Consider the following 27,232-nt stretch of genomic DNA (forward strand, 5'->3'; position numbering starts at 1 on the left):
GGGAGGCGGCGTCGGCAGCCAATCCCGAAGCGCAGAATCGCTTTCCGCGGGGCCGCGGCGCACGCTCCGCCCCTACCCCCCCGCCACAGCCCGGAGCCCATTTTCTTGGATTGCGCGCGCGCGGAGTTGACGGGCGTGCGCCCGCCCGAGGTCACGTGCCAGCGGCTTTCCTCCTGCTCCTCCTCCTCCTCCTCCTCCTTCTCCTCCTCCTCCTCCCCGTAGGCTCCTGGGGGCAGCCATTTTCTCAAAACCGGTTCCACATGCGACCCTATCTCTCAGATGAGAAATCTAGGCTGCTTTCGAGCTTAATCGTCACATTGGAGGTGAAGCGGAGCGATCCGTTAATTCAAAGGGCTCCTGCTCCTAGGCCCTCCCAGTTTATTCGTTTCTTTAGTCCTTAGGACTCTTGGTGAAGTGAGCGCAGAAAATGGGACCCAGACCGATGGAGATGCGTCCCACGCACAGGGGCGCAGGGCCCGAGAAAGGCGCGCTAGTCCTTTAAAGGGGATGTGCCAACCCGGGCCTGCGGGAGGAAGTCGTAAGTCAGGGCGGAAGTAGGGCTGCGGGAGGGCGGAAGTGGTGTGTTCCTCCCTGCAATCATGGCGCAGGAAGTCCAAGACGATCGAGATTATAATTTGAATGAAAAGCAAAAGGCGATTAAGGCCAAATATCCTCCAGTCAATCGAAAGTATGAATGTGAGTAGGGAGCTCGCTTTTCTCCCCTCTTTACCCGGGGTTTTCGGCCTCGGCTTTCCACTTTGCCGGGTGAGGGCTTCAGGCATGATCCCATCCCATTAGTCTCTGGTGCTAAAAAAAAAAAAAAAAACACCTCAAAATACGCCCGCTTTGAGAGTTCGGAAACATGGACTCACGCATTGACGGTCTTGAACTTAACCACGTGTGCCCGGTCCCATTTATCTTGTGGAAATGTTACTAGTTTGTTCTGACGGTAATCTAGTTTGCAAGAGTTTGTGGGGTTCTCAGCTCCGTGTCTCGAAAATTGGGGTGGCGAGGGTAGGTTAGAGGACTCGGAAAGGGAAGGACTAGGAAGGGAAGTGGGGCTCTTCTGATTTGGTCTTTTACCTGGATTGTGTTATTGATAAAAAGGACTGGACCTGGGGCTGGAGCGATAGCACAGCGGGTAGGGCGTTTGCCTTGCACGCGGCCAACCCGTGTTCGATTCCTAGGGGTAATTCCTGAGTGCAGAGCCAGGAGTAACCCCTGTGCATCTCCGGGTGTGACCCAAAAAGCAAAAAAAAAAAAGCCTGGACCCTGCCATTTATTTTCTTAGTGACTTCACGCTAACAACGTAAGCTCTTTGCGTCGCAGTTTCTTATCTGAGCAATAAACGAGCTAATGAATGTTTAAGTACCATGCAGACTCGACAGTTCTATAAACGTTAAACTATCATATTTATTGGTGGTTGTTCTTTGGGAGCAGAAATAGCTCTCTCTGCTCAAATTTGTCCTCTGTAAAGTACAGCTTTTTGCATAAGATACCAAGCTCTATAACTCTCAGAGCCATGCACATCTCCCTAGTTTATTTTTCGGTATAAGAGTTTTTTACTTTTTCTTTTGTTTGGGGGACATAACCCCAGGGTTGAGAGTAGTTACTCTGGACGTGATGCTGGGGGATCTGGTGTTGTTGGGTACCAAATTTGGGGCACTTGAAGCAAAGCCTGCGCACCAGCCTTCTGAGCCACCTACCCAAGCCCATAAAAGATGTTAAGAAAAAAAAAGAAAGAAAGAAACTTAGGGCCAGAGAGATAGTTCAGAGAGTAAGGCGCTTGCTTGTCTTGCACGCGGCCCACCAGGATTGGGTCTTCAGCATCCCATGAGGTGCCCCAAGCCGGGCACGACCCCTGAGCACCATGGGGTGTGGCCCCCAAACAAAAACAAATAAAATTAATAGAAGGAGGGTGAGTTTTAGTGGAAGAACTTTTGCTCTTTTGGATTCCCTGCACCTGGGGGCAGCTCCGAGTGACCCACAAACAAAAAGTAATACGAAACATGTAATTCAGAATTCAATATTTACTAGAGGTGTGCTCATCTTTGAGTTCCGATTTTCCACACAAGTAGTTTTCTGGTGAAGACCCAGCCCTCCATGTTAGTTCATTGTGTTTATGCAAAGTTATTCTCGAATTTAGCTTATTTAATCAATTAACATTTGATGGACATTAGGATAGTTCTGTTCTTATTAGAAACAATACAGTTGTGATTGTACTGTATATCCCTTGGTTTTCTTATCTGTTGCATATATTTTACAAGATAAATTGCAGGCCTGAGCAATCGTACAGTGGGTGGAGTGCTTCCCTTGCACACAACCAATCCAGGTTCAATCACGAGCACTCCGTATGTTCCTCTGAGCACCCGCCAGGAGTGATCCCTGAGTGCAAAACCCGGAGTAAGCCTTGGGCACTGCCGGTTGTGCCCTCCCCTCCCCACACCAAAAAAAAAAAAGCCAACTGCTTTGTCAGAGACTACATTGAAAATTTTTTCAGGTGCTGGAGGCAGAGTACAGGGCAATGTGCTTGCTTGCACTTGGCAGACCCAGCTCCATCTCAGGTATCCCATATGAAGAAAATTCTTGCCAAATTGCTTTCCTTACAGGTTCAAATTTAAACTAAACTCATACCAGCCTTGTATAATTGTGTCATTTGGCTCACAATTATACACCACTTGAAAAATCAAAATTTGTATAGTAATTGTACTTCTCTTATTTATAAGTGAGGTTGAACATAGTATAGTTGGAGCTATTTGTATTTACCCTTCTGGGATATGTGTGTGTATGTGTGTGATATATACATGCACCCCCATGTGCGTATATACATATATATGTACACACAAACATTTTCTCTTGGGATATGTATGTATGTATGCATGTGTGTATATATGTGTATATATATACATACATATATATATACAAAACAAGATTATTGGGAGAGCGCAACAGAATGAGTATATGCTTTGCATATAAGAGACCTTGGGTTCATCCCTGGCACTGTATGCCCCCTCCGATCACCACTAGGAGTGACTCAAGCAGAGTGGTGTGGCACCCCAAACAAACATGCATTAAACAAGTGATCATCATCTTATTTAAAAATATATAGAAATACATTGATGACTTTAACCTCACTATGAGAGAAGGAATCTGCACTGCTCTGAGTTTGTTGAAAATGATGCCAAAATATTAGACTCTATGACCACATGGGCTCTTGTGATTCTTAGGGTCTTGATAGCATACAAACTGGTCTTTGACTGTTGCTTCTGTGATTAGGTCACTGCACACTTTCTCCAAAGATTTCACTTGAGAACTAGTTAGAATATGATTTCCAAGAATTGCAACCTCTTTGGTATCTTTATTTATTCACTTACTTTGAGCCACACCCAGCAGTTTGGGGGTGGGGTGGGGTCCATCATATATGGGGTGTCAAGGTTCAAACCAGAGTCGGCTGCATGCTGCAAGGGAAGTGCCTTAACCTCTGTACTATCTTTCCAGCCCATCTCTGTGGTATCTGTAAAAACCATGGCAGTAGTAGTGACCTCCTCACCCACCCACACCCTGAACAGAAACTACTTTAAAGTCAGAGAGCTATAGGATAGGAGCAGCACTGCAATCATAGCTGCATGTTTTAAATGTAAATTCCTATTTCTTTTGTTTTGGGGCCACATCCTATAGGACCTCTCTAGGCCGGGATCATATTCCTGGCAGAAAAACCTAAGGTTGTGCCTTTGCAGTGTTGCGCGTTGAACATTGCCTCCTGCATTAGTAAAGCTTGTGTTCAAGGTTGGACTCTATTGAGCTCTGTCCCCAGATGGAGAATGAGGGGTGGGTTGTGCTCTGCCACAGCCTCTTCAGAGCCTCAGGAGTGAATCACAGGGGCTGGGTGATAGTACAGTGGGTAATGCGTTTGCCTTGCTGGCGGCCAACCTTGGTTCAATCCTTGGCATCCCATATGGTCCTCTGAGGACCACCAGGAGTAATTCCTGAGTGCAGAGCCAGGAGTAACCCCTGAGCATTGCAGGGGGGGGGGTGACCCAAAAAGAAAAAAAAAAAAGAAGTGAATCACAAAAGGTGTCTGTTCCATTAGGGAGGTTTAGTTGAAGGTCATGGGAGTTAGGATTCTGTCCCCAGCCCAGTGACTGGGTATTCTGATGATTACATTCTGGAGTCCTGGAGGAAAGAACTTTCTGAGTTAGAAGAGATACATATTCACAGTTAAGCCTTTTCAGTGTTTAGGCATTGGTTGGAACAAAGAAAATTCTCCTTTTGGTGTTTGAACTTCCTCACGCACTGCAGTGGGGCAGGGGTGGGCTGGGGTACACTAGGAATATGCCCTCTGGTATCACATGTCTTATCTGTAGGTCAGATCTCTGGTGCAGGGATTTGGGTGAAGTTATGCGGTGTAATTTTCACTTGATGTTTTTGAGTTTATGTTTGTACATGTATCAGTAGTTTGCCCTACCAAGAATAAAGCATTGTATTACTCAATTTTATACTAAAATGATTGAGGGTGGGGGGGTGACTTTTTGTTTTTCTTGTTTTGTTTGGGAGCCATACCTGGCGGTGATCAGGGCTTACTCCTGTCTCTGTGCTCAGGGGTCAGTCACAGTGATGCAGGGGATAGCAGCGTGCTAGGCAAGTACCCTACTGGCCTTTTTGTTGTTGTTGTTCTTATATTTATTTGGGGCAGGTGTTTGGCCCACACTGGGCTGTGTTTAGGGCTTATACTTATTCCTTGCTCTGCGCTCAGGAATCACTCCTGATGGGGCTGAGATGAGATGGGAGTGTATGCAACGCTGAGGAGTGAACTTGAGTTGGCTTCTTCAATACACATATCTTACATCTCTCCATTCAAGACACTGAGTTTTTAACTTGATGAAATAAAATTGCTGTGAAACATACTTTTGTGTTTTTTTGACACCTGGCTTGGTTTTTTTGGTTTTGGGGGTTTTGCTCTTGCCACACCCGGTGATGTTCAGGGGTTACTCCTGGCTCTGCATTCAGAAATCACTTCTAGCGGTTCTCGGGGACCCTATGGGATGCTAGGGCAGTGCCTTACCTGCGGTACTATCGCTCCGTCCCTATTTTGTTTTGTTTTGAGGGGGACACATACCTCATTGTGCTCAGGTGCTATTTCTTGCTCTGGACTCAGGAGTGACCCCTTGGTGGTGCTCAAGGAACCATAGGTGGTGCTGGGAATTCAAACCAAGGTCACCACCGCCACAGCCAGCAGGGCGAGTGCCTCAACCCCTGTACTAGCTCTTCATTTTGGGTGATTAAATACTTGTTGCTATCTCTTAACTTGTTTGCCATCTCTTCTCTCTATCGAGCCCCTTAGTGCAAGGGTGGGAAACCTTTATAAGATCGTTCGAGGACCATCTATTATAGGCAGACGGGCCGCAGGCAGCCAGTGAAAAGCACATGTGTCCCGTTATGAACAGGGCCGGGACAGGCCCATGACTTCCGGGGCCTAGTACAGCTCACATACAGGCCATTCTCCACCCCTGCCTTTGTGCCTAAAACATTAAGTCCTTAGTGATATATTTATAGATTTGAGATAATTTTGAGTTTTGAGTGGTACCAGAAGATGATTATGTGCGCGTACATTACCCTGGAAGTCAGAACAACTTGTGTGATCCCCCTGCCCCTATGAGCAGTGTAATCCCAAGCCTGTCACACACTTGCTGGAGATCAAGTTTCTTGTAGGTAAAGAAGTGATCTCCAAGATGTCCTTCTACCCTGAACATTCTGTGCTCCTAGACTGGGAAATTACGATCCCGGTGAAGAGCAGAGTCTGAAATACGAGTTGGCAGATCCAGCGGGAGCTTGCTGTACTTCCAGTTGTCTGCGAGCAGGAGATCCCAGGAGGCTATCGCAGGAGGGCGAGTTCATACCTAGAGTTAGATCACAGCTATTCCCCCCCTTTCCCTTTGCTTTGCTGCTGTGGTGATGGAGTGGGGGCCTCACACACTCGGCTGTGGGCTTGCATGCTGTTGGCTGTGCTCCAGGAAATGCACTCTTGTCATCCGGGGAGCCACCAATGCCATGCCTCCAGTATCATGGTAGGCTGTGGGGTGGGACTGAACTCATGTTTTCAAGGCAGATTAACTCAACTACTCAGCCATCCCCCACCCTAGAACTGGAAGTTATTATTTTACCTGGTTCAAAAGACCGGGAGTCACTTGCTTTGCCTGCAAGGACCCCACATTCGATGAGTGGCACACTGGCCACCCCACCCCCCCCCGCCCCAGCACCCACCACTAGGAGTGACCATTGAGCACAGTGCTAGGACACGCTGCCTCCCAGGAACACTGCTCCAGAAAAAAATGCACAAAGCTACAGTAGGAGGCCGGGGACATAGTTCACTGGTAGAATGCTTGCTTTGTGTGTGTGAGACTCTGAGTTGAACGCCCCCTACACACACACTGGGGGAAGTGGGGCAGGGGAGAATCCCTTTTTTTTTGGCTTTATGGGTCACACCTGGTGATGCACAGGGGTCACTCCTAGCTCTGCACTCAGGAATCACCCTTGGCGATGCTCAGAGGACCAAATGGGATGCTGAGAATCGAACCCGGGTTGACTGCGTGCAAGGCAAACGCCCTACCTGCTGTACTATTGCTCTAGCCCCGAGAATCCTATTTGATCTGCCAAAAATTATGGGATTTGGGGCCAGAATCATAGTACAGGAGTTAGGGTATTTGCCTTGCAAATGGTTGACCCAGGTTCAATCCTCAGCATGCCATATGGACCTGCAGATCTACCAGGAGTGATTTCTGGGCAGAGGGCCAGGAGTAAGCCCTGAGCACCACTGGGCGTGGCCCCCCTACCCCCAAAAAAGTGGGAAACTTCAGATACAAGAAATGAGTCATTTAAAAACTTGATTTGCCAGAGGCTGGAACAATAGTATAGCAGGTAGGGTGTTTGCCTTGAATGCTGCCAACCCGGGTTCGATCCCTGTCATCCAGTGTGGTCACTGAGCACCACCAGGAGTAACCTGAGCATTGGTGGGCATTGACCAAAAAAAAAATAATAATAATAAAATAAAATAGCTTGATGCTCACTTAACACTTACTAAATTTCCACTAGGATTTGACTAGCTGTTCATGAAAATATAAAACAGGGCAAATTCAAATTTTATAATTTTGATGAAGTAATTCCTAGAACTTTGATAGCCCATACAGTATCAGTTTAGAAAAGATTATTGATTTTTGAGCGCAGATATCTCATGACAGGAAATGACATTTGTTTATGGAGACAGTATACTGTGTTTATTAGACACTTTTCGGTCTCCTTGAAGCGTGCTGCCTAAATCCACTGTTATCATGATCACATATGGGATTGCATAATTGAATGAATGGGTCAGGGACAAACTGGCAACTGTAAAAAGTTTCTGAACATCCAGTAACTAAAAATTATTACAAAATCAGCTGCAGAAGGCATTCTGAGGTGTTTCTGGCAGCTGCTCACCCATGTTGCATTTCTAAGCGACTCGGACTGAGAGCCTTGTTCTGCCGCTGTAGAGATTTTGATTCAGATATAAATTTTGGCTCTTGAGAAATACAGCTTAGCAAAGCAGTGGACTGTATTGTGTAATGTTGGTTAGCAAAATAACATGATCTCCCCTGTATATTTTTGCGGCTTTTCAGGGAATAATGTTCTTAATAATGAACTAGTTGCCTTCTGGGGCGTCAAGTTGAATGACATAGGTGTTTTTTTCTCTCCCTCAGATTTGGATCATACAGCAGATGTCCAGTGAGTATAGCTGGAGTTAATGCTTTTGCAACTGTCCCTCCACAGGAAGGCCGACTTTGGGTCACAGTGGCACTGGTGGGGACTGTGTGAGGTTGGGGATGGACCCCAAGGCTACCCCGCATGTAGCACCTGCACTCCAATGCTTTGAGCCCTCCCTGACCCAGGAAAGCTTGTTTGAATCATGATTTTCCTAGTATTAAATTTTCTTTTTTTTTTTTTTTTTTTGTCTTGGGCCACACTGGCACTGCTGCAGTGCTCAGGGGTTACTCCTGACTCTTTACGCAGGAATCACTTCTGGTGATGCTCGGGGGACCATATGGGATGTTGGGAATCAAACCCAGGTTGTCTGCATATGAGACAAGTGCCCTACCCACTGTACTATTGCTCTGCCCCCCTATTATTAAATTTTCTAATTTGGTTCTCTTCCATCATAAAAATGACTCTAAAAGTGCCTCTAATTCGAGGCCTTTAATTTCATTCTGAAATTGGCTTTGGTTTGATTTTGCAGTCAAGTTTTCTTTCTAGTGACTGAAGCGATCACATGGGGCACGGGTGTCTTTCTGTAGGTTACATGCCTGGGGAGACACCCTGGAGGAAGCGTTCGAGCAGTGCGCGATGGCCATGTTTGGTTACATGACAGACACCGGCACTGTGGAGCCCCTCCAGACAGTCGAAGTCGAAACCCAAGGTAACCGTTTCACTCACAAGGAAAAAATTGTTATACCAACATGCAATGTCTAGTGTGTTCTCAATAGGAACAAAATAAGAGCTTCTTTTTCTTCTTTGACCCAGTGAAGAAATTCATTGTGCTTTAATGTTTAAATGAGGTTTAAGATGAGTTTTAAATATCATGCTGTTATGCTCTTTTTCCTTTTTCCATCCCGTGCAGGAGATGACTTACAATCTCTTCTCTTTCACTTTTTGGATGAATGGCTTTATAAGTTCAGTGCTGACGAATACTTCATACCCCGGGTAAGCAAGCCATTTTCTTTTTTTGCAGGGCGGGGGAGGTGGTGGTTGGGCTTTGAGCCATACCCAACTGTGCTCAGGAGTCAATCCTGGACGTGCTCAGAACCATATGTGGTGCTGAGGATTCAGCTGGGTTGACAAGAAGCAAGGCGAACGCCTTAGCCCCTGTACTAGCTCTCTGGCCCTAAGCAAGGGATTTTGTTTTTTACTAAACCTTCTTAGTTGTTAGTTAGCTTGGCATTTTGGTTTTTAGGCCACACTGCTGGGTCCAGGGCTTTCTCCTGGCTCTGTGCTCAGGGATCAATCCTGGCAGGCTGGGGGACCCAATGTCATTCCTGGGATAGACAGGTCTCCCGTGTGTGCAAGGTCAGCGCCTTCCATGCCTTACTAGCTGACGATCTCTGGCCCCTTTTTGTTTGACTGTTTTTCATTAAGGGAGCCATACCCGGTGAGTCTGAGGACTGGAGCTGCGGGGAGGGGAGCTCAGTGCCAAGGATCAAACCCAGAACCGTGCACATGCGCGGCCTGTGTTCCGCCACTTGAGCCACTCCCAGGCCTCTTCATTTGTCTTTCAAAACAAGCCACTGTATCACTGTGACACTGTCATCCCGTTGCTCATCGATTTGCTCGAGCAGGCACCAGTAACGTCTCCATTGTGAGACTTATTGTTGCTGTTTTTGGCATATCGAACACGCCTCTCGGTAGCTTGCCGGGCTCTCTGAGAGGGACGGAGCATGATGCAAAATCAAGTCTGTAGATATGAAAGATGATAATGACTTGCAGAAGCCATGATAGCCATAGATACTTTATGGTTAACCTGAGCACATGTGTAAGTGTGTTCATGCATGCACGTATGCATGCACACATGCACATACACATGCATGATGCATTTTGTATTTACATCATAGTTGTGGAGACCAGAGAGCTAGTACAGTGGTTAGGAAGCTTATCGTACTTATTACTTATCCTGGTTCAGTCCCATGTATGGCATATGGTCTCCACAGCGGTTGGGCTTTCGCCTTTCACACGGCCAACCCATGTTCGATTTCTCCGCCCCTCTCGGAGAGCCCGGCAAGCTACCGAGAGTATTGCATCCGCACAGCAGAGCCTGGCAAGCTACCCGTGCATATTGGATATGCCAAAAACAGTAACAAAAAGTCTCTCAATGAGAGACATTACTGGTGCCCGCTCAAACAAATCGATGAGCAACGGGATGACAGTGACAGTGACAAGTGATCCCAGGAATAACCCCTGAGCATAGAGCCCAGAGGCCTGAGCTGGGCACTATTCGTCACCCACAAAGGAAAGACTGAAAAAAATTAATGGCAATTAAAATCTCTATCTTACAGAGAAGTTATTTTGACTTATGGTTTTAGTTTGCACATATTCCAGGAGTATCTTCTTTGAATATATATATTTTTAAAACTTTATTTCTTTATAAGCTATCTACCAGAGAGCTTATTGGGCTAGAACATGTGCTTTGCATGCAGGATACCATGTGTTGGATCCTCATCCTCAGTAGGTTCCCCCAGCATCATTGGAATGGCACAAGAATTGAAACCAAAAAACCAAAGGTGTGCCCAAGTACAATTGCATTTGCCTCTTGCCTAGCATTTGGCTATGGCTTGAATGCTGGTTTGAGTCCTCATACCATATATGGTCCCCTGCACTGCCTGGAATGGCTCCTAACGTAGAGCCAGGTGTGGTCCCAAACCGAAAAACAAAAATAACCCCTTATTTCCCTAGCATGTAATTCTCTCCCTCTCTCTCTCTCCCTCTCTCTCTCTCTGTCTGTCCCTCCATTTTTCTTTCCCTCCCTCTCCCCCTCCCTCTCTTACTCTCATATTTTTGGGGCCAGTTCGGGGCTTACTCCTGGCTTTGCAGAGATCGTTCCTGGTGGGGCTCCAGCTGTACCAGGAATCAAAATGGGCTGGTGGTGTGTAAAGCCAGCGCCTGACACACTGTACTCCTTGATGTAGTTCTTATTCTGTTTTAGCATTTTAATTTCTTCACTTCAGAGACATAGGTTATTGTTTCTAGAAAAGGTAAAAACTTAGACATGTTTTGATAGGTGGTCTGTTAATTTTTTCTTTTTAATGAATTTTTTTTTGTCCCCTTTAGGAAGTGAAAGTACTTAGTATTGATCAAAATAATTTCAAATTACGGTCAGTTGGGTAAGTTTTGAAATTCTTTTAAGTGTCAAGTCATGGGAATGTTTCAGTTGTGTTCTTTGCCAGGTTCTGTGGGCAGGATGACAGATATATTAGGTTAAAACCAGTTGCAGTAGGGCTTTGCAGGTTAAGGTTTTGGGAACACCTGGGAACTGGGCCTCACCTCAGCATTGGAGGGGTAGCGTTCGACCAGAAGTTTGTCAGAACAGAGTTGATTCTGATCGTTAGACCTGATTCTCAATTTGTTGACTTTCAGCACAAACACACAAAAATAGTGTATGATATATAGATATATCACACTATCTATAACATATACACACAAACACACACATATACATTTGCGATTGACAGGTGTCCCAGCTATTCATTCCCATACATCTTTATTGGTTAATGAGAAACACTGATGCTAGTATATTCTCACATTGTACTAAAAGACGTCCCATTTGCTTACAGATTACACTTTTCCTTTTAGGGTTTGCAAACCCTTGGTTAGGCTACTCTGATTGACTTTGGTATTACTCAGATTTCTTCATTCACTTAACGATATCTTAGCTCTTCCTCTCTCGTCACTTTGGACTTTCTAGTATTCCAATCAGACTTTTACAGCTTATTATTGGGGGAGGGGCATTGGGTCACATCTGGAAGTACTCAGTAATTACTCCTGGCTCTGGGTCTGTGCTCAGGGGTCACTCCTGGCAGTGCTCAGGGGACTCTATGGTGGTGTTGGGGATCAAACCAGAATTAGCCATATATAAGGCAAGCACCTTAATCCCTGTTTTTTTTTTTGTTTTTTTTTTTTTGCTTTTTGGGTCACACCTGGCGATGCACAGGGGTTACTCCTGGCTCTGCACTCAGAAATTACTCCTGGCGGTGTTCAGGGGACCATATGGGATACTGGGAATCGAACCCGGGTCGACCGCATACAAGGCAAACACCCTACCCGCTGTGCTATCGCTCCAACCCCCTCTATAACATTTTAAAATATGTAAGGAGAGGGACTAGAATGATAGCACAGTGAGTAGGGCATTTGCTTACCCGGGTTAGGTCTCTGGCACTCTATATGGTCCCCCCAAGCCCACTAGGAGTGATCCCTTAGTGTTGAGCCAGGAGTAAGCCCTGAGCACTGCCAGGTATGGCCCCCAAACAAAACAGCAACAAAATAATAGGTAAGAAAGGGAACCAGAGAGATAGTACAGTGGGTAGAGCACTTGCCTTGCACTCGGCTGACCTGGGTTTGATCCTTAGCACCCCATGTGGTCACATGAGCACCATCAGGAGTAATTCTTGTGTGCAATGCCAGGAATAAACCCTCCAGTATGGCCCAAACCAAAACATTAAATAAAAAGTATATTGTGTGTGTGTGTGTCTGTGTGTCTGTCTGTCTGGGGAAGTAGTTCAGGAAGTAAGACACTTGTGTTGCATGTGTCTGTGTCAGCCTTGACCCTGGTATAAATCCCTGGCACCATGTATGATCCCTTGAGCACTGCCAGGGCTCACTCTTGAGCACAGCATTGCCAGATGTGACCTAAAAACAAAAAATAAAGGAAATATGTAAAGAGAGAACAAACGTTAAGTCTTTGATAAATACTGACCATGTTTTAATTTTCTTTCTCAAGGTGGGGAGAAGAATTTTCATTATCTAAGCATCCTCAGGTATGTTTTGAAAACATTTTATCCTTCCTTACCATAAAGTTCCTGTATGTGACGAAACCTAACTAATCCTCATAAATTGTTGTATAATGATCAATTTTTCTTGCACTGCCTGACCTGTCTGGACATACCATGTTGGAAACTAATTTTATCACCTGCCTGGCTGGGTGGATTAGGATTTCATCCTAAGAATACTAGGGTTCTAAGAGTCAGGTTTGTTACAGATTGTCAGTAGGACTTAAAAGTTCCTTTGCTTTGGGGCTGGAGCGATAGTATAGCAGGTAGGACATTAGCCTTCCATATGCCTGACCCAGGTTCGATCCCTGGCTTCCTATATGATTCCCTGAACCATACCGGGAGTGATCATGAGTGCTGCAGGGTGTGGTTCCAAAACAAAAAATTTCCTTTGCCTCCTTAAGCTCTCTGCCATCTCCAGAGGTCTGGGGTCCTGGGCAGTGGCTGCTAGAGTCCTCTGTTCTGCCAACTGAGCTATCAAAGGAATCCAAAAGCGCTTCCCCTGAAGCGCACACTAGCTTCTGTGTTTGACAGCCTGTCTGACTTCACTCTATACTGATCAGACCTGTTGCAGTAGGACTCGGCAGGCAAATCTTTTTCTAAAATGGGCAAGATAATGTGTTTTTTTGTTTTCTTTTTGGGTCACACCCGGTGATGCACAGGGGTTACTCCTGGCTCTGCACTTGGGAATCACCCCTTGCAGTGCTCAGGGGACCATATGGGATGCTGGGAATCGAACCAGGATCAGCCGAGTGCAAGGCAAACACATTACCCGCTATGCTATTGCTCCAGCCCCTGAAATGGGCAAGATAATGTTTTAAGTTTTGTGAGCTGAGAGCAGCAGAACAGCTGCTCAGCTCTTTTCTTACAACACAAAAGCAGCCACCATTTGTGTACGGAAAGGAATTTGTTTATGTTCTACTAAGTAGAACCTTACTTATATATGTTTCCAGTTATTTTCATAACAGAACAAAGATGTTATGAGAGGAATTTTTTTTTATTCCCTTCCCCAAACCATTTGGAAGCGGAAAGAACTTTTTAGTTTGAGAGAGTACACAAAACCAGATTGCAAGCCAGATTTGGTTCATGATTTGTTGTTTTCCCCACCTTGTGATTATTTTAGGCTGATGGGTCTTAAATTGGAAGTGACTGAGAAATCCTAGTTGCTTCCATTAACTGCGGTATTATTTCTTTAACTCAATATAATGAGGTGAAGTATGGTGAGGGATCTTTGGGGAAAAAGTATTTAAAAATCTGTGTGTAGTGGGGGATGGTTGGGTATAGACGTTCTTTTAGAAGTCTATAGTCCAAGTGATGTAAAAACGTGTGTCTCTTTTTTTGTTTGTTTGTTTTTGTTTTTGTTTTTGGGTCACACCTGGTGATGCACAGGGGTTACTCCTGGCTCTGCACTCAGGAATTACTCCTGGCGGTGCTCAGGAGACCATATGGGATGCTGGGATTTGAACCCGGGTCAGCCGCGTGCAAGGCAAACGCCCTACCCGCTGTGCTATCACTCCAGCCCTATGTGTGTCTCTTTAAATGGAGATAGTAGTTAAAAGTATTTGCCTGTAAATTCTGGAGTTAGTTGTGCCTGGAAATATAAATGCTGGAGTTGTTGTTGAACAAATACTTATAATCTTAGAACTAGAAAGGATTACACAGGGGGAAGTATAAGTAAGAAGACCGAGCGTGCAGCTTTAAGTTTAAAAGAGAAGGATCTAAAAGGAAGAGAAAGGGGCTGGAGCGATAGCACAGCGGGTAGGGCGTTTGCCTTGCACGCAGCCGACCCGGGTTCGAATCCCAGCATCCCATATGGTCCCCTGAGCACGGCCAGGGGTAATTCCTGAGTGCAGAACCAGGAGTAACCCCTGTGCATCACCGGGTGTGACCCAAAAAGCAAAAAAAAAAAAAAAAATTAAAAATTAAAATAAAAGGAAGAGAAAGAAAGTTAAAAGAACCAGGTTTCCCTGGAAGCCAGATATCTAATATGGTGGGTATTGCTCGTATGATCGGAAAGATTCTGAGGTGGGGACCAGGGAGATAGCTCTACAGGATGGAATACCTGCTGACATGCTGAGCGTGTCTGGGTTCCATCCCTGTCACTACATGGTCCCCTGACCACCCTTAAGCAGCCGCCTCTGAGTACTGAGCCTGGAGGAGCCTCCTAGCACTTTATGGCGTGGTCCCAAACAAAAAAGAAGAAAAATACTACAAATTGGTTATGAATTTGCTAATGAGTGGGGTAATGAATATAATTTTTTTTCTTTTTGGGTCACACCTGGCGATGCAGAGGGGTTACCCCTGGCTCTGCACTCAGGAATCACCCCTGGCAATGCTCAGGGGACCGTATGGGATGCTGGGAATCAAACCCGGGTCAGCCATGTGCAAGGCAAATGCCCCACCTGCTGTGCTATTGCTCCAGCCCCATGAATGTAAATATTTTTGATGACCAAAGAGGAAACAGGAAAGTAGAGGGCGATTCTTTGAAGAATTTGCAGGCAAGGGGACTGGAGATGATAGTACATGGGTTGGGCACTTGCCTTGCATGTGTATGACCCTGGTTTAGTTCCTGATGCCCCACAAGGTCTCCTGAGTCCCCAGTAGTGACCTGGGAGTGAGCACAGATCCAGGAGCAAGCCCCAGACGGTCGGGTGTGGCCCAACTCCACTTATCTCCTCCTCCCCCCAAATAGAACTTGAGGGACAAGATAACAACATCTGGGCAAAACAGTAGTACCAAGAGGAGCGTGTGGCTAGAAAGGGAGAAGTTTTTTGACTTGTCTGACTTATTTTAGCTATGACGCTCTATAGCACTATTGTATGCTGTGTGGAAATAATATTGGAAATCGGAAAATTTTGATCATGCTAGACAAAAGTAATTGCAGAGCAAAAACCTTAAGTCAGTAAGGAGAGGTACAGGATCAAGGGTGAAGTAGCATGGCCCACCTTCCGTAGAGCAGGGTCCCCTTTGTTGTGGGAGAGAAGAGTACATACCACGAGTACAGGTTTATTGGGATTGCTGGTTTGCTGGAGAAAGATGAGAAGATGAGGCACTTCCCTTTTTTTTTTTTTCTTTTTGGGTCACACCTGGCGATGCCCAGGGATCACTCCTGACTCTGCACTCAGGAGTACCTGGTGGTGCTTGGGAGACCATACAGGATGCTGGGAATTGAACCCGGGCTGGCCGCATGCAAGGCAAACGCCCTAACCATTGTGCTATCTAAGATGAGTCACTTCCTAAAGAGTGTTCTCATTTTCTTTCATCACAGTTTTGACTGAGAGTGGGAATGAGGGAGGGATTCTAGAGGTGGAGTCGTGGAATGTTCTCAGAATGAGGAGTGTCACTAGGGGCCATAGTGGCATGCTTGGTCGGTGCTGGGTTCCCTTTTAAGGCCATTCCAGCTCGCACGGTATGTGGTGCCAGAACGTGGAATTTGATTTGGGTTTTGATTTTGAGAGGTGATTATGGCAGAAGGGAACAAAGCTAAGGCAATGACCATTCAAATCCTTCTAGGAAATCGTCAGACTTCCTTTGCTGTAGAGCTAGCAACGTCAACCATAAATTGTAGTGTCTAGATTTATGGTACATTCTTTTCTGAAACTGAAACTAAGTGAGCAATGTCAAGAGAGCCATACCCGGATGGAGATGAGGCTGGAATGAGCATTCATCTCCCAACTCCAATTCATTGCTTTCTTTTTCTTTTTTTTTAATTGTTTTCTTCTATACCCGAGCTGCCTCACATTTTCATTCCCTCGGTGTATAACAGAACCCTACTGCTTATTGTTTCATAAGGTTTTTGTTTTTCAAATAACATGAAAATATTTTGTTCTAAAAGTTATGAGACTGATATCACTGTTCACCCCCTCCCTTTTCTGTAACTCTTACTATAGGGAACGGAAGTCAAGGCAATAACATACTCAGCAATGCAGGTGTATAATGAAGAAAAACCAGAAGTTTTTGTCATCATTGACATTTAAGATGCCAAATAAGAAAACGTGAAAGAGACTCCAATGAAAAGAGTCTTCCTTTTATAGAAGATACCATAATATAACTCCTACTGTATCAGTTGATTGTGGAAATGGACTTTGTTGTTTTCTTATTTTGTTTGTTTTTTAATTTGAAGCGTGACTCTCAGAAGTGAAACTGTCAGGGCACAGCATTGGCCTATGTTACTCAAGTGTTCAAACGTTTAAAAATTCCCCCATGGCAAGCATGGTTCCCCATGTGTTGACTCTCAGATGCAGCAGCATTCTGCCTTTCTGGTGGGAACACAAGCCCCGAAGCCTGCTCCCCAGAGGGCTCCCACATTTAAGCAGCACCCCAGGAAGCCACACAGCCTTCCAGCTCATTTGAATCCACTTTGGAAGAAATGAATAAAAAAATATTTTTAGAGAAAGAATAATTTGAGAAAACCAACATCCAGTATTTTTCTTTTCTTTTTTTTAAGATATACTTTTATTTTTATTTTTATTTTTTTGCTTTTTGGGTGACACCCAGCGATGCACAGGGGTTACTCCTGGCTCTGCGCTCAGGAATTACCCCTGGCGGTGCTCAGGGGACCATATGGGATGTTGGGAATCAAACCCAGGTCGGCTGCATGCAGGGCAAACGCCCTATCCGCTGTGCTATCACTCCAGCCCCTAGGATTTTACTTTTCTTCCACATTTTTGAGATATATATATCACTGTATCACTGTCATCCCGTTGATCATCGATTTGCATATATATATATTTATATGGACATTAAAAACAAGTTGTGGTTTGTTTTTGTGTGTGTCTGTATGTGTGTTGGTGCTGGGTATCAAATCCAGGGCCTTACATGTATAAACACAAGTGTTTTGCCACGAAACTACATGTCTAGCCCCCAAAGAACTTGAGTTTAAATTTTTTTTTTCTTTTTGGGTCACACCCGGCAATGCACAGGGGTTACTCCTGGCTCTGCACTCAGGAATTACTCCTGGCAGTGCTCAGGGGACCATATGGGATGCTGGGAATCGAACCGGGATCGGCCGTGTGCAAGGCAAACGCCCTACCCACTGTGCTATTGCTCCAGTCCCTGAGTTTAAAATTTTGTTTTTCTTTTTTTTCCTTGGATCACACCTGGCGATCCCCTCAGGAATTACTCCTGGCGGTGCTCGGCAACCATATGGGATGCCAGGGATCGAACCCGGGTCTGCCGCATTCAAGGCAAATACCCTACCCACTGTACTATCACTCCGAACCCGAGCTTGAGTTTTAAATTGTGTAGGATAGAGGGGGATAATGCCCACCAACCTATATTCCATTTGGTTTTCTTAGAAGAGATAATTATATTTGAATAATTGAAGACTTTTCTAGAAAAAGCCCTGAGTTTTTCCCTCTCACTTTTGATGCACTGGTTTTCCCATAAGAGTTTAGTGTGTTTATAAACTGGCCCTTCCAGGGCTGGAGAGCTTGTACATGGGTAAGGTGCTTGGCTTATACATGGCAGACCCAGGTTGAATCCCTAACAACCTGTACAGTAGTCCCCTGAGCTAGCCATGAGTAAACCCTGAGCACAGCTGGATATAGGCTTAATATCCAAAACAGAAAGTGTTTCCTCTGCCCTTGCCTTTTGCTGTTCGCTGACCAACAGTTGCACACATTTTTGCCATGCTTGTGGGAGTTGGGCCCAGCATTGGTCCTGGTGCACCAGAGATCATGAATATGCCATGCCTAGGATCACAAACCGCAGTGCCAGGGTCAAACTTGCGCAACATCATGCTGCAAGGCAGATACTACTGCCGAGCATCCCTGACCGGTGATTTTAATGACCTTAACTAATCACTACCATAAACATTAACACTACTGTAACTGCATTTTCTGAACTATGATAATAATAAAATTTTTATAAATCAAAAAGTGTTTACCTAATGAGTGTGTTTGTTTGATTTGTAACCACCCACTCTGTGATGATTGAGGTATTCTTAAGATTCAGTATCTTTTTTTTTTTTTTAAAGTAAAAACATTTTATGTGAAGGCTTTTAGGAAGGGGATGGAGGGAGAGAAAGTGAGAAAGTAACACACTCAAGACAGAACTCAGGCTTCTCCAACGGCGGAGAGAGCCCCTACACGCATATCAGCATTAGATAGGAAAGCATGAAAGAACATCTCTAGAGGGGAGATATGGGCACCACATGTGCTCAGCCATGTGAGCACAAACAGTACATGAACTCAGGCAGCACATGTGCCCGATCCAGGAATTTGTAGGGAGAGTGATACTATAGCCCTATGGTGCCTTTTGCATGTGGCTGACTTAGGCTCAATTCCAGGTACTGCATGTGGCCCCCGAGCATGACCTGGAGTGATCCTTAAAGACAGAGCCAGGTGCGTAGCCCCAAAACAAAATAATTTATAAGCTTATATTCTAATTTCCATGAGAAAAGATGGCCTTGTTATGAGTATTTCTGAGTATTACATTATTTATCTCTGGGTTAATGGAAAGTAGAGGAAATAAAGTCTAGGCTGATCTGTGGTTTGGGGACCAGAGAATATTTCTGGTGGTTCTATCTCTGGCACTACATATGGTCTCCAAGTCCCACAAGGAGTGATCCCTAAGAACAGCCAGATGTGGAAAAAAATTTCAAAGAGCCTATAGTTTTTTGTTTTGTTTTTTTAGGCTCACCCCCTCCCTTAGTAAGAGCCTATAGTTTTGAAAGTAGCTCTTTATATGTTATTTACATATATGTTATGTTAATTACACTCTGATTAGTGCCTCTTTTTTTTTAAATTTTTCTTTTCATAAAGTTGCTCATAATAATTGATTATGTTCAGTATGTCAACACCAGTCTCACCATTATTTAGATGTTTCCCACCACCACTCAAACCTTCCCCACAGGCAGATGCTAGATAATTTATTTTGCATTGCCTGTTATTAATTGTATGGGATGTCTGTAAGAGTGATTCAACAAAAAAGTAAAAAAAAAAAAAATAGTATGAGATGTTGCGCGGCTGCTTTTGCAGCTGTGCACTCCTGGAATTTTAAAGCTTTAAATAACCGGGGTGTGGAGCCATCTCTGCAGCAAGATGCTCAGTTCTGAGATTCATTTGTGAGTCTCTTGCATAATGGCTGCTCTGTGCTTAAATGGCACCCAAGGGCAGTTGTGGGCATGATTGCCAGGAACCTGGAAGGGCAGGGAGATGGGAAGGGGTGGCCCAGTCCCGACCCCTTGAGGCCTGGCATTTTCAGTCACAGGCCTCAGCCTCTTAGCACATTTGGTAAATTTTGTTTTCATATTTTGAGCCACACCCAGTGATGCTCAGGGCTTACTCCTGGCTATTTTGCTCAAGGTGCTAACAGATCCTGGGATTGAACCCAGGTCAGTTGCATGCAGGGCAAATGCCCTGGCAGCGGTGCTGTCTCTCTAGCACCAAAATTCGGTAAGTTATTTGTGGCCCTCCAAGCAAAAACCATTCAGAAGAACCTCTGTATCTGTTGTTAGGATGAATTTCCAGACAAGTGAGCTATCATGCGCCAGGCTGGGTGGGTAGTTATTGATTGAAATGAACAGAATGGAACAATGGAATGCTATGTAAGCAACAAGAAGCTGAGCCATATCCTGGGTCCCTTTTTCCTCATATTTTTGCCGGAGTTGAGAGGAAGGGGCACACCTAGCAGTTACTCCTGGCACGGGGCTAAGGGATCATTCCTGGCAGTGCTCAGGAGACTATATGGGGTACCAAATTCAATCCCCAGTTGGCCGTGTGCAAGGCAAGCACCATACCCTCTGTATTATATCACTCCATGCCCCTTTCCTGACTTATGCCCAAATTTTTTTTTTAATTTTGGCTTAAACAGTATAGTTTAATGGGTTTTGTTATATGCAACCATCACCATTCCCAGTTCAAGAATATCTATACCCAGTCCCTTCTAGACAATCCCCTCCATTTCCAGACCGAGGCAACCACAAAGCTTTCTATTCTGTATATGTGTATTTTGTTGTTTTGCGGGAAGCCACAGGCAGTGGTTCTCAGGGCTTAGTCCCGACTACACTCAGATCACTCCTGGAGGGACTGGAGAGACCATATGTGGTATGAAGGATCAAACCTGGGTCCGGTGCAGGCAATGCAAACTTCTTACCTGCTGTACCATCTCTAAAGACCATGTAGGTCATGTTTTTGTAGCCCAGATTACTAGCTGTTAACTTTGGTCATTTTAAAAAAATTGGGGGGGGGGGTGCTGGAGTGATAGTACAGCAGGTAGGGCATTTGCCTTGCACATGGCCGACCTGGGTTCGATCCCCGGGATCTCATATGGTCCCCCCAAGCACCACCAAGAGTAATTCCTGAGTGCAGAGCCAGGAGTAAACCCTGAGCATCGCTGGGTGTGACCCAAAAAGCAACAAAATAATAAATATTAAATATTTTCTTTTAATTTGGGGAGTAGGCACCCCCAGCAGTGCTCAGGGCTTACTCCCTGGCTTTTATTCAAATCACTCCTGATGTGGCCAGAGGACTATATGGGGTGCCAGCTTTTGAACCCGGATTGGCTATACTATCTCTCCAGTCCCAACTATGGCCATTTGCAGTACTACTGAAAACTCTTAGAAGCAACATTTTGGGCTCATTCAACCTGTATGACCTCTGCTTTATGGGGTCTTCAGTTTTGATGAAATATTTAGGCAAAATTGAAATGTATGACTAAACTACATAAAAGTTCCTGAAGTCAATTGGTGCTGGAAAGGTGCACTGGTGATGGGATTGGTGTTGGAATATTGAATGTAATAAATCATGAACAACTTTATAAAAATAAAATCTAAAAATTCAGTTCCTTAAGTCAGCACATGTAGTCACAGTTACCCTTTCAAGTGTCTTGGAGGCAGAGAGATAGTACAGCAGGTAGAGCTTGCCTTGCATGTGGCAAACCTGGGTTCCATCTCTGGCTCTCCATTCAGTTCCCCAGGCCCCGCCAGGAGTGATTCCTGAGTGCGGAGCCAAGAGTAACCTCTGAGCATCGCCAGGTGTGGCCACAAAACAAAAACAAAATACATCCTAGTACTGTGTCCTTTTCTAATGTAACTTGAATTGGAATGTTTTAATGCAATGCCTTGATGGGATTCTGATGTGTAGCAATCAAGCTTCATACATAGCACTGGAGAGTGCTCTGCTTTCTTTTTCAAAAGAAAACATTAAAGCTTGCAAAATTGCAGGATATAGTATTTCAGTCATGTGTTCCTAATATAGTTCTTTAATGGTCTGAAGTACTGAGTGAATTCCCAAAATGCATTTCCCATAATCAAATAAAATACAAATGCATTCCAAAGTAAAAATTGGCTATTTTAAGACTTCCCGCTGATTTAGAATATTCATATTATTTGCCCCTAACAGATGTGCTAGATAAAGAGAGCAAACACAGTAACTTGAAATTTCATAAAAAATTGCTTTCTCTGGAGCTGGGAATGATTTTTGTTGGTGTTGGTTTTAGTTTTTATGTGTGCTGAGGCTTGAACCTTGGATCTCCCTGGCCCCGAGCTTGTGTAATTTTTTAAATTTCCCTTAAAAAATAAGCATAGGCTGGAACAATAGTACAGTGGGTAGGGCACTTGCATTGTATGCAGCCAACCCAGATTCGCTCCCCAGCATCTCATATGGTCCCTCAAGCACTGCCAGGAATACTTCCCGAGTTCGAGCCAGGAGTAACCCCTTAGCAGCAATCAGTGTGCCTCTCCCCCCAAAAAATAAAATTCCCCTAAGGTAGGATTGAGCGAGCAGAAATGTTAGTTTTTTGCTTTTGTTTTGAGGCCACACTTGGCTGTGCTCAGGGATCACTTCTGGTGGGCTCAGGGAACCACGTGGGGTGCTGGGGACTGATCCAGGTTGGCTGCATGCAAGGAAAGAGCCCTACCATTGTGCTTTCTCTCTAGCGTCAGATTAGATGTTTGATGCCCATCTCTAGCATCTTTCTGGGGAGAACTGAGAAACAGAGAGTAGAGAACCTATTTGGCACATTGAAAAAAAAAAAAACCCACCACTGAGGGGCAGGAGGTGCAGAGAGCACAGGGATCAGGATGCTGTCTTTGTGGATCAGGATTGTGTGCTGCTGACGGCTTCTGTCCACAGCAACACATGCCAAAAGTGGCCCCTGATCATAGAGCCAAGAGTGGCCCCTGAGCACCCCAAGTGTGCCCAAAAATAAAAAGATTTAAAAATAATAATAAAAAAATAAAAACCACTTGGACAATTTTAGAGACCAGGATGAACTCAGCTCTTATTTATTTATTTATTTATTTATTTATTTTGCTTTTGGGGGCACACCCAGCAATGCTCAGGGGTTACTCCTGGCTCTGCACTCAGGAATCACTCCTGGTGGTGCTCAGGGGACCATATGAGATGCTGGGAATCAACCGGGGTCGGCCACGTGCAAGGCAAACACCCTACCCAGTGTGCTATCACTCCAGCCCTATGAACTCAGCTCTTGAGCACATGTTCATCATGTATGAGGTCCTGGGTTCAGTCACTGGCTCCCCCAAACAAGCAAAAATACCACCACTTGGCCAGGAAGCTAGTTCAACAGCCTGGAGTGCATGTGTGGCACCTGCATTGACTTATCTCCAGCACTGAACGGTCCCTGATCACCAATGGAAGCACCCCCTACCACCCCGGATGCGGCAGTAGCACCCCTACCACCAGCAGCCCTGCTGGTTGCAAACCCTCCAAATACCAAAACCTAGGCAGGAGACACTATGGGGGATAAGGTGCTTGCCTTTTATGCAGGTGGCCCTTGGGGCACTGCATGTTGTCCCCAGAGCTGCGCCAGGGGTCACTCCTGAGCATAACCAGGAGTATCCCTGTGTACTGTAGGATACAGTCCAGAAAACAAAACAATGAAATCCGTAAGATTTTTGAAGACTGCAAGGGTTCATCTGTCACTGTGATTTGACTGGCCACTTTTGGAGGGTGGGGGTTCCACCTGGCGGTGCTGGGGTCGGGAGTAGAACCGTGCAGTGCCAGGCATTGAACCCAGAGCTCTGGTGTGCAACCATGAGCACCAGCCCTTTGAGCCATCTCTCTGGCCCAGCATATGACACCCCTCTCCTCACTGTGCTGGCAATGAGCCCAGATCTTACGAATGTGAGTTGTGCATTTTGCTGCTGAACTACATCCCCAGCCCCCAGAATCTATTTTTAAAAGCTTTAGTTGTTCTAATGCAAAACCATGGTTGAGAACTATTGGTGTAGGCAGAAGTGTACCCTTTTTTTTATTACCTTAACGGCTGAATGAAAAATAAATTTGAGTCGGGGGTGGGAGCACCAGTGCTGGGGATCAAACTCCAGGGCCTAACGTATTCCAGGCAAGTGCTTCCAGAAACAATAGAACGGACCTGTATCTAGAAGTCTGAAAGGAGGGTCTGGAGCAATAGCATAGTGGGTAGGGCGTTTGCCTTGCACGCGGCCGACCCCGGTTCGATTCCCAGCATCCCATATGGTCCCCTGAGCACCGCCAGGGGTAATTCCTGACTGCTGAGCCAGGAGTAACCCCTGTGCATCGCCGGGTGTGATCCAAAAGCAAGAGAAAAAGAAAAGGAAAAGTCTGAAAGGATAGGCAAAATGTAATTTTTTAATACGCATTTCTATGTAATAGTATTTGCAGATGAGTTGATCAGGCTCAAAGGTAAAGACGTTTCAGCTTTACCCTGCTCACTGGTTTCTTACCTGAAAGTGACGAAGTATTTGCAGCCAGAGCAAGGGTATAGCAGGTAGGACACTGATCTTACACGTGGCCAACCTGGGTTTGATCACTGGCACCACATATGGTCTTGAACCTGCCAGGTTTAGTGTTTATTTATTTATTTATTTATGCTTTTTGGATCGTGCCCAGTGTGTTCACTGGTGATTCTCAGGGCTTATTCTTTTTTTTTTTTTTTTTTTTTTGCTTTTTGGGTCACACCTGGCGATGCACAGGGCTTACTTCTGGCTTTGCACTCAGGAATTATTCTTGGCGGTGCTCAGGGGACCATATGGGATTCTGGGGATCGAACCCGGGTCGACCGCATGCAAGGCAAACACCCTACCCACTGTGCTATTGCCCCAGCCCCATTGGGGTTTATTTCTGACTCTTCACTCAGGAATTATTCCTGGCAGTGCTCAGGAGAACATATAGGATGCTGGGGATCGAAGCTGGCTCAACACCCTGCCCACTATACTATCACTCTGGCCCCTCCAGGAGTAATTCCTGAGTACGGAGCCAGGAGTAAGCTGGCTTACTCATAGTGGGTGAGTCTCCCCCCGCCACACAAAAAATAATGTATTTAAAAAAAGTGATACATTCAATCACATTTACTGGCATTTAAAAGGGAAAAAAAGAGGGGGGGGGGACTGGGAGATAGCTCAATAGGCTTGAACACATGCTTCGCTTTAAAAAGGCCCCTGTTCTGGTTTTTTTTTGGGGGAGAGAAGGGGGAGTTGAGCCATATCTGGTAATGTTCAGTATGCCTCGCTCTGCACTGAGGAATTACTCTTGGCAGTGCTCAGGGTACCATTTGGGATGCTGGGGATCAAACCCAGGTCTGCCCCATGCCTGCTGTACTATCATGGTGCCTTCAAAAGACCCATATTCAATCTATGATGCCATATGCCCCAAGCACTAAAGTGGTCCAGGGCTGGAGAGATAGTACATCAGTAAGCTTCAGGACTCAGAGACAGTACAGGGCATTAGGCTCTTACCTGTTACTGTCCCCAGCTCAATTTCCAGCATGTGTGGCCCCAAGTACTCCATGAACAGAGCCTGAACAGTCCCCTAAGCAGTGCCAGGTATGGCCCCCAAACCAACATGTGAAAGAAAAGGAAGATCGGGGCTGGAGCGATAGCACAGCGGGTAGGGCGTCTGCCTTGCATGCGGCCGACCCGGGTTTGATTCCCAGCATCCCATATGGTCCCCCGAGCACCGCCAGGAGTAATTCCTGAGTGCATGAGCCAGGAGTAACCCCTGTGCATCACTGGTGTGACAAAAAAAAAAAAAGAAAGAAAGAAAAGGAAGAGGGCCTAGAGGCCTAGAGAGAATACAGGTATAAATAAAAATACAAAATAAAAAGTTAAGCTGCCTTGGCTAGGGAGATGGCTCAGCGGTACAGCGCTGCCTTGAATGTGCTGGGCTTCAGCTCTGGCACGCCCCCAAGAACAAAAATAGCAACCTATTAAACTCTGTTGGGTTCTCTTTGTGGTTTATTGCTTATTGTTGCTTTTGGATTTTTTGTTATTATTATAAGACAAGTTTGGTTTTTAGGTCACACATGGTGGTTACCAACTAGGAGACCATTTGGTGCTGGGGATCCGTCAGCCCTGGGCCTCCTGTGGGTAAAGCAAGTGCTCAACCCATTCAGTTAACTCCAGTGCAGGAATGTCGGAAGATAAGTTTATAGATCCTCTGTATTGTTTTTCCTTTTTTGTGTTGTTTTTGGGCCACACCCAGCATTGTTCAGGACTTATAACTGGCTGTGCACTCAGGGATTACTCTTGACGAACTTGGTGGCACACCTGGGGTGTTGGGGGTCCAACCTTGGTAGGCTGCATGCCAGGCAAATGCCCTACCTGCTGTGCTATCGCTCCAGCCCCTAGGTCCTATTCAGGATTTTACTTTTCAGATCTACTCATGACTTTATCAGCATGCATATATAAGAAACTCCTATAACAAAATAAAATGTCGATACCTCACAATATGCTGGGAATCGAACCCGGATTGGCCTCATTCAAGGCAAACACCCTATCTGCTATGCTATCACTCCAGCCCCTTCTTCGATGCTCTTGAAGGCATTCCACACCGCTCTCTTCCTCCTGCGCAGCTCTGGTGCCATGTAGTTCGTTATGTTGAGTTCTCGACCTAGGTACACACAACTGCTGCGCAGTTTAAGAAATTTTTTTCTTTTTTGGGGGGGGGTCACACCCAGTGATGCACAGGGATTACTCCTGGCTCTGCACTCAGGAATCACTCCTGGCAGTGCTCAGGGGACCATATGGGATGCTGGGAATCCAACCCGGGTCGGCCACGTGCAAGGCAAACGCCCTACCTGCTGTGCTACTGCTCCAGACCCACACAATTTAAGAAATTTAAGAAGAGAACTCCCAGAATGACCACCAACTGCGAGCTCTTTGGCATTATTGCAGCAATATGGGAAGGTGCCGTCGTTGACAACATTAACAAGGAATACAATCAACTGGTTCAGCACCTCCATGACCGTGTGAGGAATGCCGAGAGTGAGAAAGTCACAAAAAGACGCCTGTCTTCAGAAACTCTCGAGCTATTTGCCAACGTGGTTTGGCACGAGCCTCAGGCAATCACAAGCTAAGTCTGAGCTCACAAAGCTGTGCAGAGAATCGATAAAGGAAGACCTTAAAGAGAGAAGAGCAGCAGTGTTGGCCGATGCGGCAGAAGCCAGGAAAAGTATTCGCAACACCCGCCTGTGCTTCGCAAATACAAGACAAAGATGACTGCCTTCTGACATCCTGATGGATCTATCACATCTTCCAGAACGGCAATGGAAAAGGTTATCCATGACTTCTACTTGGATCTCTTCAATAGCCACATCCACCTGCCCACATACCAAATTTCACAGGATGGATATGTCATTCCCAGCATTCTCCCTTCCGAAATCTGACAGGCCATTTCTGTAAAGTAGCGTACAGCATCCGGTCCAGACAAGGTCAGACCCGAACACCTGAA

The 27,232-nt window shown here is 45.6% G+C and overlaps 1 protein-coding gene across 4 annotated transcripts; it reads left to right on the forward strand.

The window, feature by feature from the left end:
• Positions 1–244: 244 nt before the first annotated feature.
• ZBTB8OS (zinc finger and BTB domain containing 8 opposite strand) lies at positions 245–17,903 on the forward strand. Of its 4 annotated transcripts, none has more exons than XM_055140524.1 (7): positions 245–538; positions 7,731–7,755; positions 8,322–8,443; positions 8,645–8,727; positions 10,846–10,898; positions 12,512–12,548; positions 16,451–17,903. In XM_055140524.1, the coding sequence occupies exons 1-7, from the start codon at positions 508–510 to the stop codon at positions 16,535–16,537; spliced, it is 438 nt and encodes a 145-aa protein (XP_054996499.1). In that variant the 5' UTR covers positions 245–507; the 3' UTR covers positions 16,538–17,903. The 4 variants fall into 4 exon arrangements, with proteins under 4 accessions (XP_054996499.1, XP_012787105.1, XP_054996501.1 ...); XM_012931651.2 differs by lacking the exon at positions 245–538 and adding an exon at positions 561–696; XM_055140526.1 differs by lacking the exons at positions 245–538; positions 10,846–10,898 and adding an exon at positions 561–696.
• Positions 17,904–27,232: the final 9,329 nt, after the last annotated feature.

The sequence above is a fragment of the Sorex araneus genome, chromosome 5 (genome assembly GCF_027595985.1).
Source record: "Sorex araneus isolate mSorAra2 chromosome 5, mSorAra2.pri, whole genome shotgun sequence".
Taxonomy (NCBI): Eukaryota; Metazoa; Chordata; class Mammalia; order Eulipotyphla; family Soricidae; genus Sorex; species Sorex araneus.

What these genes read in the sequence shown, in the direction of transcription:
- ZBTB8OS (XM_012931651.2), top strand. Translation starts at nt 600, where the DNA reads ATGGCGCAGGAAGTCCAAGACGATCGAGATTATAATTTGAATGAAAAG. An exon ending in GATCATACAGCAGATGTCCA is followed by an intron (nt 7,756 to 8,321) that starts GTGAGTATAGCT and finishes GTCTTTCTGTAG; the next exon opens with GTTACATGCCTGGGGAGACA. An exon ending in TTCAAATTACGGTCAGTTGG is followed by an intron (nt 10,899 to 12,511) that starts GTAAGTTTTGAA and finishes TTCTTTCTCAAG; the next exon opens with GTGGGGAGAAGAATTTTCAT.